At 43.4% G+C, this 11,929-nt stretch overlaps 1 protein-coding gene across 2 annotated transcripts in view; it reads right to left on the minus strand.

The window, feature by feature from the left end:
• The window catches only part of Pus7 (pseudouridine synthase 7), a 42,534-nt gene extending 31,224 nt beyond the window's left edge, over positions 1 to 11,310 (minus strand). For both annotated transcript variants that reach the window (XM_090332955.1, XM_090332954.1), the window contains exons 1-5: positions 11,143 to 11,310; positions 4,416 to 4,812; positions 1,912 to 1,996; positions 1,686 to 1,787; positions 458 to 602 (exon numbers count right to left, since the gene is read on the minus strand). In XM_090332955.1, coding sequence (XP_090189081.1) covers positions 458 to 602; positions 1,686 to 1,787; positions 1,912 to 1,996; positions 4,416 to 4,812; positions 11,143 to 11,269 — 856 coding nt within the window. In that variant the 5' untranslated portion in view covers positions 11,270 to 11,310. The remainder of the gene's footprint in view (positions 1 to 457; positions 603 to 1,685; positions 1,788 to 1,911; positions 1,997 to 4,415; positions 4,813 to 11,142) is intronic.
• Between the last annotated feature and the right edge of the window lie 619 nt (positions 11,311 to 11,929).

The raw sequence follows: 11,929 nt of genomic DNA on the forward strand, positions 1-11,929 counted from the left end.
GGAAGTGGTGCTGTGGCTCAAGTTGTAGAGCACTAAACTTGAAAAAGCCTAAGAATAGTGCTCAGGCCCTGAGTTCAAGCCCCAGGACTGGCAAACAAACAAACAAAAAAACCCCACCAGAATGAGTAATAATCCTCCCATTTTCTTCTTGTATGTCCATTCAGCCCATTTTGCTCTTCAGCAAATGTATAGGCAAAAGTAATATTACTAACATTTTTTCAGTTGCTAATGTAATTCTACAAATCTTTTACTTACATACAAGATTGAATACCCCTTACCTAACAAGACTGCTTTGATATTTGAATTGATTATTCAGCCTCTCTAAAGCAATGATATCACTGCTTTGGTATCTTTCCCTGCACAACAACCAGACAGCCTTTGGTGACAACAGAGGCAAACAAGGAGTGGGGTCTATCTATAACTCATGAGCAGAATGGAGAAAGTTATTCCCACTTACTTGCCAAAGCCTTTTTTCCAGCTGCATGGTAGGCTACAATGTATTTTCTGCCTTCTCTATCCTCTGTTTTTGTCTCTAATCCTGGAAACAGAGATTTAATAGCTTGATGTATGACGGTTCTTTTCTCTTTGGTGTCTTCAATAACCTATTAAAAACAGAGTGACACTACCACTTTAGCAAGCATTAAACAGGGAGATATACAATTAACTAAGAAAAAAGAAAAAATATGCTCCATCTTATTAACTGCAAAACAGTAAAAATGTCTGGTATAACTTTGGAAATATTTTATAGCTCTCCATTTACAATCATAAGGGCTTATTTGTTGACTGAGCCATGTCCATCTGCTAAGCACTACACAAAACACTTCATACTCAGTTTTATTTAATCCATATAATCTTCCCAACCTATCAAAACTGCATCTATTTATAGATGAGGAAAATGAGGCTGAAAGAAGTCACAGAATAAAGCCAGGAGAGCTGGATCTGAAAGCAAATTGCTAGACTTGGAGGCTACCAAGCACAGAAGCAGCTGTTAAACATCTCTGCTAGATAAATGCTTTAGGGAATAAAAATTTAAAAAAAAAAAAACCCAAGCAATAACAAAAAGCAGGTGAATTAGACATTTTGATATTTAGAAACTCTATCCTTACACAATCTAATCACAACTACCCTGAGTTATATAACTAAATTATTATTAAAGGTCCTAATACTTTAGTTCACTATAACATAAAGAACATCAAATCAACAAGGAAAATGTAAACTTATTAGCTATACAACTTATTCAATTTTTGAGGACATCACATTAATAAAACCAGTCTATTAGTACCCAAAAGCACAAATGGATATATATCACAATTTTAAGACAAAAACAGGTCACAGGCTGAAAGTGTGGCCTAGTAGTAGAGTGAAGCCCTGGGTTTGATTCCTCAGTACCACACATACAGAAAAAACCAGAAGTGGTGCCATGGCTCAAGGATAGAGTACTACTAGACTTTAGAAAGCTCAAGGACAGTGGCCAGGCCCTGAGTTCAAGCTTCAATACTGGCCAAAAAAAAAAAGCAGGGAGAGGGGAGGAGGAATGCTAGGCAAGAACATGAGGCTTTGAGCTCAAGCTCCACTACTGGCACATATACATAAAATGTAATTGTTTTCAATGGACATTTATGAACACCCAACCAAAAAGCAGAAAACAAAATTCTCAAAACCTCACAGGTGTCTGTACTACTTACCTCAATGGCAACACTGGCTTCTTTATTTTTAAAAAGCTGGAGCTCTTCCAATTGCTGCTTTTCTTCAGCTGTTAAAACTGCAAACACATTTTCTGATGGATCCTTTAACCATAAGAGCACAGTGAGTCATACAGACTTCTAAGACAGTAAAGCTCTGTATTTCTATGATCTCTACAGAACACTATTTTATACAAAAGTGACTTTTGCTAGAGAGCTAGTCTTTTACCTCTTCATCCACAGGGACAGACAAGTCATCCAAATGGCTGATCTGTCCATCTTTTCCAATTTCATGAACAATGAAATCAGAGTACCTGATGAAAAGAGAACAAAGATTTTTAGAGAATAAATATTTTATTTCCTATTAATTTTAGGAGATAGTTTATCAAGAATCAGCCTTAATGTTGTACAAAATAAGATTTCTTAAAAATCAATAATGTAAAATCATATGAAGTTATTTCCCCCCCTGGGTTTTCTAGTAAATAGTAAATAGTCATACCTTGGCTTGGACTTACCAGAAACTTCTAGTATATCTTTCCAGAGAATACTAAGACATACATAAACAAAAGCTAAACTACATTAACTTGTGATTATATAAACAGGCCACATTCAGTCATAAACTATAGTAAATGGTTAAAGTCTGTCAAGAACTACCCTAAGGGGCCGGGAATTTGGCCTAGTGGTTAAAGTGCTTGCCTAGCATGCATGAAGACCCGGGTTCAATTCCTCGGTACCACATACATAGAAAAAAGCCAGAAGTGGTGCTGAGGCTCAAGTGGTAGAGTTCTAGCCTTGAGAAAGTCCAAGGACAGTGCTCAGGCCCTGAGCTCAAGCCCAGGACTGGCAAAAAAAAAAAGAAAAACTACCCTAAGCATGTATCTATATATAGGACTTTATATACATTATTTACAATCTCTTCACAACTCTACTATGATCCACGTTTTAGGTGAGAATGAGCGAAATTTACACCCAGAGCCATCCAGCTCCAAATATCATTATTTTTTTTTTTGCTATAAATGTGCAATATTCAGATAAAACAATTTTAAGGGGCCAGGAGTTTGGCCTAGTGGTAGAATTTGGCCTACCATGAAGACTCAGGTTCGATTCCTTGTTACCACATATATAGAAAAAGCCAGAAGTGGGGCCGGGAGTTTGGCCTAGTGGTTAAAGTGCTTGCCTAGCATGCATGAAGACCTGGGTTCTATTCCTCGGTACCACATACATAGAAAAAAGCCGGAAGTGGTGCTGAGGCTCAAGTGGTAGAGCTCTAGACTTGAGAAAGTCCACGGACAGTGCTCAGGCCCTGAGCTCAAGCCCAGGACTGGCAAATAAATAAATTAATTAAAAAAAAAAAAAAAAAAAAAGGAAAAAGCCAGAAGTGATGCTGTGTCTCAAGTGGTGGAGCTCTAGCCTTGAGAAAAACCCAGGCCCTGGGTATAAGCCCCAGGACTGGCAAAAAACAAAAACAAAACAAGAAAGTTTTAAGACTATATGCAAGGAGTTTTCAGGAGAAACTTAAAACTACTGAAAATAATTTACCAAAAACCCCAGCAATAACCTACATATCAATAATGCATGTCACTGGATATTTTAATGTTACTCAAAATCTTACTGGGAAGATTTGTCCCTTGATCAGAAAGGACAATGACCATGTAGTGATAACATATCAGGAGTCCTAGCACTCAGAAGCTAAGGCAGATCAGGCATTAGGGGATCATGCATGTAATCCTAGCTACTCAGGAGGTTGAGATCTGAGCACTGAGGTTAGAAGCCAGCTCAGGCAGGAAAAGTTCGTGGGACTCTTATATCCAACTAACTACCAGAAAATCAGAAGTGGAGCTGTGGCTCAAAGTGGTAGAGCACTAGCCGTGAGCAAAAGAGCTCAGGACAGTGCCCAGGATATGAATTCAAGACCCTTCCCTCCCCCCACCCAAAATAAAAAAATGCTAAGGCAGGAGGATGACAAGTTTGAGGCTAGCCTGGCCTAAAAGCCAGTCTCTATGAGTTCCCCTTCCCCCCACCATAAAAAAAAAGTGAACACCTCTGGCTCATGTCTAATCTGTGAGGCAGAAGAACTACGATTGAACCCAACCTGGACAGAAAAGTCTGAGACTCCATTCCTAATTAACCAGCAAAAAGCTGGGCTGAAGGCATAGTGTAAGAGGTAGAGTACTAGCTAAGCAAGTGAAAGGCTGAATTCAATCCTGAGCATCACAAAAAATAAAATGAAAGTCAAGATCATTTGCTCATTTAGGTAGTTCTATTCCATTTTGACCATTAAGTGTAAATAACCTTTTGGGGTTAAAGAGCTAAATAGATGACCATATTGCTGGCTGGGAACGTGGTAGATAGATTGCCTCTTTATTATGCATAAAGCCTTGTGTTTGTTTCCTTGGTACCACATAGACAGAAAATAAAATTTAAAAATATTAAAAAAAGAGAAGACTTGAGCTAGGAGTTTGGCCTAGTGGTAGTGTTCGCCTAGCATGCATGAAGACCTGGGTTTGATTCCTCAGTACCACATACATAGAAAAAAGCCGGAAGTGGTGCTGAGGCTCAAGTGGTAGAGCACTAGCCTTGAGAAAGTCTAAGGACAGTGCTCAGCCCTGAGTTTAAGCCCAGGACTGGCAAAAAAAAAAAAAAAAAGAGAGAGAAGACTTACATTACTGATTTCTTTCTAAAGAAAAAAAATTAATATGATATAAAATAGCTTCATATATAAACTTAACATACCTTTCTTTTAATATTCCTGAGAATCCTTGATGAGAACTTACAAACTTGGTGATGCCTACATCAAGTTCAGTGAGTCCATGCTTCATCATGTCTGCAAAACTCTCTGGTTCCTCCTCCTCCTCCTCTGAAAGGCCATCTTCCTCTTCCTCTAGCTCTTCTTCCAACTGAGTATCAGAATTCTTTTTTCCTTTCTCCACACTTACAGCTTCTAGTGGCCCAGGTATATTCTCACTGCTGGGTAGACAGTCACTCTCCAGCCCATCTTGACTTTTGCTTAGATAGCATTTAGATGAGATCTTCGGTTTCTTCGTTTCCCCAGCTGCAGCCTCGCTGTCATTATCTTCAACAACGTGGCATCCACGTTTCAAGGACATGCCTGTCACCTCCATCTTTAAGGCTCCAAGAAAACATTAAAGAGAATCTTTGAACAAGAGAAAAAAGAGTAGGAAGTAACTGGGCATAGTGGCTCACGCCTGTAATCCTAGCTACTCAGGAGACTGAGGATTTCGGTTCAAAGCCAGCCAGGGCCCTAAAGAATGAGAGACTCCTATCTCCAATTAACCACTAGAAAACTGGAAATGACATTGTGGCTGCAGGGGTGGGGCAGTAGCCTTGAGCTGAAGAGCTCAGGGACAGCACCAGGGCTCAAGCACCATGACCAACAAAAAAAAGAGAGAGAGAAAAAAAAAAAGAGTAGGAAGGAACAGTAACATACAGAGAATTTTGTTTCAGCATACCAACGTACAGTTAACTCTGTTCACAGGTGGTCCTAAGAATCTTTTATTAAATAATTTTTTTTAATCACTTTAGGGAAAGAAGCCTGGCGTATTTCTACACGGATCAAGAGCTTTAACAATACATATGTACTCTGACCTGGAAGAACTTAAGTTTAGGGATTTGTCAAGAAAACAAAAAAATGCTTCAAGTTTTAATTATATGATACTCATTTTAGAACGTTGTGCACTCTAGGCAAACATTCTACCACACAGCTACATCCCATACTCTTTTCAGAGCTTTGGTTTTTAGGAAATAAACAAGGAAGTCTAAGTATAATCTGCACAATATGTAGATCCAACTGACCGGAAACTGAGAAAGGTAGTTCCTTCTAGTGAAGAAGAGTCTAGGTGACTAAGCACAGCAGTGGAGACTTGTCATTTGATAAGCAGTCATACCACTGCATTTCATGTATGTACATCTTTTCAACAAACTGATGACTATGGTAGTACATACATGTATTGGTGACATGAAAGCATATTCATATTATGCCACAATTTTAAGAACAAGAGAGCCAAGAACCAGGGGCTCACACCTGTAATTCTAGCTAATCAGACGTTGAGATCTAGAGGAGCTGGGTTCAATGCCAGCATGGGCAGAAAACTCCTCAAGGCCCCAACTTGGGAAATGTGACTCAAGTGGTAGAATACCAGTAGTGAGCAAGTAAACTGAACAAGTATGAAATTCAAGAGTTGAAGCCCCAGTACTGAAAACAAAAGGGCAATGAACAATAGTTATATAGTAAGTATATATAAAAAAAAAAGGGTGGGGTTTGGGGGGAAGAGCATTATTTGTTTTGCTTGCAAATCGTGGGCTTGAACTCAGGGCCTGGGCACTGTCCTTGGGCTTTCTCAAGGCTAAAGCTCTACTACTGGAGCCACAACACCACTTCCGGCCTTTCTGTGTATGTGGTACTGAGGAATCAAACTTAGGGCTCCATACATGCTAGGCAAGCACTCTATAACACTAGGCTACACTCCAGGCCCTAAAAGGGTGTTTTATGATGAAAAGAGTTCTAGATATCGATTGGAAAATAATGTGAATATACTATTGAGCTGTATACTTGAAATAAGAAACACAGTAATTTTGTGCTTTAAATATATATCAGTGTGTGTGTGTGTGTGTGTTTGTGTGTGTGTGTGGTTTGTTGAGGCAGGGTCTCACTACATAGCTCAGTCTGGCCTCAAACTCAAGGTTCACCTGACTTAGTCTCCCCAGAGCTAGGATTACAGGTATGTGCCCACCTGATGTACTACAACTAAAAAAGAAAAACTGAGGGTCAGGAGTGTGACCTAGTTGTAGAGTACTTGCCTAGCATGCATGAAGACCTGGGTTTGATTTCTTGGTAGCACATACATAGAAAAAAAAACCGGAAGTGGTGCTGAGGCTCAAGTGGTAGAGCTCTGGCCTTGAGAAAGTCCAAGGACAGTGCTCAGGCTCTGAGCTCAAGCCCAGGATTGAGGAGGAAAAAAAAAGAAAAACTAAGTTGAGCCACGATAGCTCACACCTATAATCTTACCTATTCAGAAGGCTGAGCATCTGAGGTTCATGGTTCGAACCAGTCTGGTCGGTGAGACTCTTATCTCCAATTAATTACCAGAAAACAGGATTAGTGCTCAGGTTCTAAGTGGTAGAGTGCTTGAGCAAAAAATTCAGGGACAGCACCTAGGCCCTGAGTCAAACCCCACAAGCTACAATTATAAAAAACAAACAACTGAGTTGATGTTAACCAGCCCATTTTCAACATAGTGAGCAACTGTCCAACAAGCCACATGCATACTTTCCTAGTACAGAGTAACTCAAGAAAGGAGTAAACACATGGCAATCTAAATAAATGTATATACAAACTGACCCAGTGACTCATGCCTATAATCCTGGCTTCAGGAGACTAAGATCTGAAGGACTGTGATTGGGAGCCAGCCTAAACAGAAAGTGATGGACTAGAGATGTAGTGCACACACAACCTTATTTGTCCTGAAAGGGAATGTTGGCACATGGAATTCTAATAGCATTTTATTTTCATTGTCTAGCAACAAATCTACCTGCACAGAGACAGTATACAAGTTTATTTTTGGAGGGAAGGGGAGGGGGGAACAAGGACTAACTATATAACCCAGGCTGGCCTTGAACTCAGGATCTTTCTACTTCAGCCTGCTCAGCATTGGGTTTCCAGGCCACGTGTCACCACTCCCAGGTCTGGGAAGTTAAGATCTGAGGATCAAGGTTCAAAGCCAGCCTGGGCACTAAAGAACAGAACAAGAGAGCATGAGACTCTTATCTCCAATTAATCACTAAAAAAAGGGAAGTAGGGCTTTGGCTCAAGGGGTAGGGTGGTAGACTTGAACTGAAGAGCTCAAGGACAGCGTGTAGGCCCAGAGTTCAAGCCCCATGATTGACAAAAAAATAAAAATACAAATAAAATAAAAAATAAAAATTCAGGAGCCTGATATCTGAGGATCGTGCTTTGAAGCCAAACCAAGCAGCAAAGTCTACTCTTACCTAACAAACTACCAAAAAAGCTGGAAGCAGAGGTGTGGCTCAAGTGGTAGAGCACTGGCCTTGAGCACAAAAATTCAGGGACAGTGTCTGGGCAGAGTTCAAGCGCCAAGAAAAGCAAAAAAATAAAAATTAATAAGTAAAAATTAAAAATCCCAGCTGGGCACTGTTGGCTCACGCCTGTAAATCCTAGATACCAAAATGGCTATGATCTGAGATCACAGTTCAAAGTGAATTCTAGGCAGGAAAGTCAGTGAGACTCTTATCTCCAAGTGACCTTAAGAAAACTGAAAGTGGAGCCGGGGCTCAAAGCTGTACAGCAAAAAGCTCAGAGACAGCACCCAGGCCTTGAGACTAAAGCCCCACAACCTCCCCCACTTCATGCAATACACACACATGCATACACATACATGCATGCACACACACACACACACACACACACACACACACACACACACACACAAAATAGCAATTTGCAACCCAACAGATTATCATTCAACTGGCCCATTTCACAATGTGTTAAACAAAGTACAACACACCAGGGCTTACACAACGACTGGCCATCATAATGGAGTCAGAGCTTCAGAACAAACCTAATTTGATACTAGAACATGTCGCATTTTGAAAACTAAGAAGGAAGGTTAACTGGGGATTCTTATCTCCTATTAATTGGAAAAGGGAATGCAAAATATATGGAATGAAGGATCCAACCCATGAAAAATTAGGGCGGTATGAGACTGGAACAAACTACTCATTCCCAAAGGGGAAGTAAGACATACTTCTCAGCAAGTCGGAGTGAATATATGTGGCTAGGGAAAAGCCACATGGGGATACACAGAGAGAATCACATCTCCAAAACAAAATCACTACTAGATTTATGAATCAGAAACATTTTATAGTACACCTTTGAAGAGAAACAGGAGGATAGGCTGGAAGACCACATAGTGTGTAAAGCTATGATCTGGGTAAGAAAATAGTATAGCTTGATATAAAGCTTAAGGAGAGATGAAACATTCAAAAACACTGAGGAAATGGCAAGGATTAAACAGGACAGGGTGGCAAAAGTGGAGGAAAGAAGCATTCTAGGAGGACCCAGGATTTTTTTCCCTTTGAAACTCAAGATGACAGTAGAGTACCTGCTAATACAAGGACCCCAGAAAAAGGAGCAGGTAGAAGATGAACCCACCTGCAGTCCAGTAGTGCTGTATATTCTCAGAAGGACACCTAAGTAGAGATGTCCTATGGACTGTCCTGATACATTTCCAGAGGAAAAAAGTGAGCAAGCATAGCCAGGAAAAGCTATCCATGCAGAATGGCTCAGGGGATTTAGTCAGAACATTCATCCTCCCATTTTCTCCAGTCCCCCCTTACTTGGAACAAAAGTCCCAGTGCACAAGTGGTAGAGCACTTCCAAGTACAGGCCCTAAATTAAAATTCCATTTCTATTTTTTTTTTTTTTTTGCCGGTCCTGGGCTTGAGCTCAGGGCCTGAGCACTGTCCTTGGGACTTTCAAAAGGCTAGAGCTCTACCACTTGAGCCTCAGCACCACTTCCAGCTTTTTTTTCTATGTATGTGGTACCAAGGAATTGAACCAGGTCTTTTTGCATGCTAGGCAAGCACTCCACCACTAAGTAAAACTCCCGGCCTATTTCTATTTTTTTATTCTCTCTCTCTCCCTCTCCCTCTCCCTTTCTCTCTCTCTTTGTGCCAGTTCTGGGATTGGATCTCAGGGCCTGAGCACCATTCTTGGGCTTTCTCAAGGCTAGAGCTCTACCACAGGAACCACAGAGCCACTTCCATTTTTTTTTTATTCTCATTTTTTGCCCATTTTTTAGAAATTCAAATATTAGAGTTGCCAATCTTTATTGACTGACTTAAACAGGGTCTTCCTATATAGTCCAGGATGGCCTGCTATGGAGGAGACCCCTCATAGACTCCTAGTACATCAAACTTCCAAACCCATAACAAATAAAGTTGAGCATTTTCAAATTTTTAATTTAACATTGAAAAAGAGCTAGATTAAGCTTAATCCTATTTCAAAACCTTCCACAGCTTCCTTTTTTTTTTGGCCAGTCCTGGCTTGAACTCACCGCCAGAGCACTGTCGTTGTGCTTCCTCAAGGCTAGAGCTCTACCACTTGAGCCACTGCATCACTTCAGGCTTTTTTTTGTATGCATGTGGTACCAAGCACTCGAACCTGGGACTTTGTGCATGGTAGGCAAGCATTCTACTGCTAGGCCAAACTCCCGGGCCCCAGCTTCTATTTTTAAGTGCATCTATTCTCCAAGCACTATTCCCAATATACAAAACCAAATCATGAGCTCATCCAGTTGTTTATTCTACTAATACTAAATATATGTGTTGTATACTATTATAGGCACTAGAAAAACTTCCTGCCCTCGAAAAACTTATATTCTATTTGCCAGTATACTCAGATAACAAGATAAAAATCTCAGAACATCAGGCCTTGAAGAAATAAAGCAGAGCCAACAGGGCTGAGATGGACGGCACGGTTTTGGGGGGAAGCCTTTCCAAGGTGACTTCTTATCACAAATTTGAAGAGGAAAAAATATTTGAGGAGAGCGCATATGTTTGAGGAGAGGCATCAGAAACAGCCTGTACAGGGGATCGGAGGCAATAAATGACTTTAGGAATTGCTAAGATTAGCTGAACTATTCTTTCTCTCTTTGGGTGCAAAGGTGTACTTTTCATTAGTGCCTAAAAGGCCCAATCTTTAACAAAAGACATGTTCAAAAGACTCAAGTTTATAATGTTTGCCGTTTTCCTCACGATTGAACACCACCACTTTTCAATCGTTGTTTCCTTCTTTTGCAGTCCTGAGATTTGAACTCGATATACCGTCGATTTCAACAGATTCCACAGTAATCAAGCACCTCCCTGTTGATGGGGCATACTATTCCACAGCGCGGGGGGACGGGGTGCAGAAGGAAACACCCCCAGGCCCCACCCCGCTGGCTTCTAAGCTACCGTATGCGGCCAGTCAGAGTCCTGGAGGCCCGGCTGGCACACAGTAGGCTCGCAGCCAGTGCTGAAGGTGTGATCAGAAGGACGAAGCACGTGGGCCGGAGCTGGAGCACTCGGGCCCGGGGCGGGTGAGGGGATGCGCAGGGCTCGGAAAGGCCGCTCTTCCGAGAGGGAGAAGAGTTCAAGGGAGTGTCCCGGGCAAAACCTAGAGAAGGGGGGTCGGCCGGCTGACAGCGCCGGGGCGGGAAGAGAGCGCGGCGCAGCGCCCCCTAACGACCTCGGGGAGCAGGGAGCCGGAAGTGGGAGCGGTGCCCGCGGGCCGAGGAGCAGGACCTGCGGGCTCCCGCCGCGCTCCTGCTCGCCCTGTCGTAATGGAGGCGCCAGGGGCAGAAAGCTCGGCCGGCCGCCTTGGCGTGCCCGGATGGCTGCGAGGGCCGGCCGCGGGGCTCCAGCGGGGAGGCCGTGCACTTACCCGAAGCCTGGGAGAGCGGGAGAGGCGCGAGCAGCCAGGCGAGGAGGCCCGAGCTCGGCTGGGGGCGCCGGAGGACGATGGCAGCGCCGGTGACTCGCGGGAGGAAGCAGCGACAGACGACCTGCATAGGTGGCGAGGGCCGCGCGGGATGGAGGCGCACGGGAACACTCGCCCCGTCGCCGCTGCCGGGCTCGCACACGTGCAGCGCAGCGACGCTTGGCCGCTCTCAGGCCACGCCTCTGGGGCGGAGCCTGCTCCGTGCCTCCGCGGGCCCCGCCTCCGGGGCGGAGCCTGCTTCGTGCCACCAGGCCCCGCCCACCTGGAGCTGGCAGGAAGAGCCAGAAAGAGGGAGGGGGAAGAGGCTGGAGGGATGGCGACCCCCTGGCGACGGGGGGGGGGGGGGGGGGGGAGGGGGGAGGGGGGGAGGGGAAGTGATATTTTGCAGAGGCCAGGAGTTTGGCCCAGTGGTAGAGTGCTTGCCTAGCATGCACGGAGACTTAGGTTCGATTCCTCCGTACCACATACATAGAGAAAAGATGGAAGTGGTACTGTAGCTCAAGTGGTAGAGCTCTAGCCTTAAGGAAGCCCAAGAACAGGGCCCAGGCTCTGAGTTCAAACCCCAGGACTGGCTAAAAAAAAAAAAAAAAAGAGTGATTTTGATTTTGCAATACATTAAAGAGCTCCGTAGATCTTTTTTGGGGGGGGGGTAGTCATGGGGCTCGAACTCCTGGCCTGGGCATTGTCCCTGATCTCTTCACCTCAAGGCTATGGCTCTACCCGTGAGCCA

Source organism: Megascapheus bottae, chromosome 5 (assembly GCF_031878675.1).
Source record: "Megascapheus bottae isolate mThoBot1 chromosome 5, mThoBot2.hap1, whole genome shotgun sequence".
In the NCBI taxonomy this organism is placed as follows: domain Eukaryota; kingdom Metazoa; phylum Chordata; class Mammalia; order Rodentia; family Geomyidae; genus Megascapheus; species Megascapheus bottae.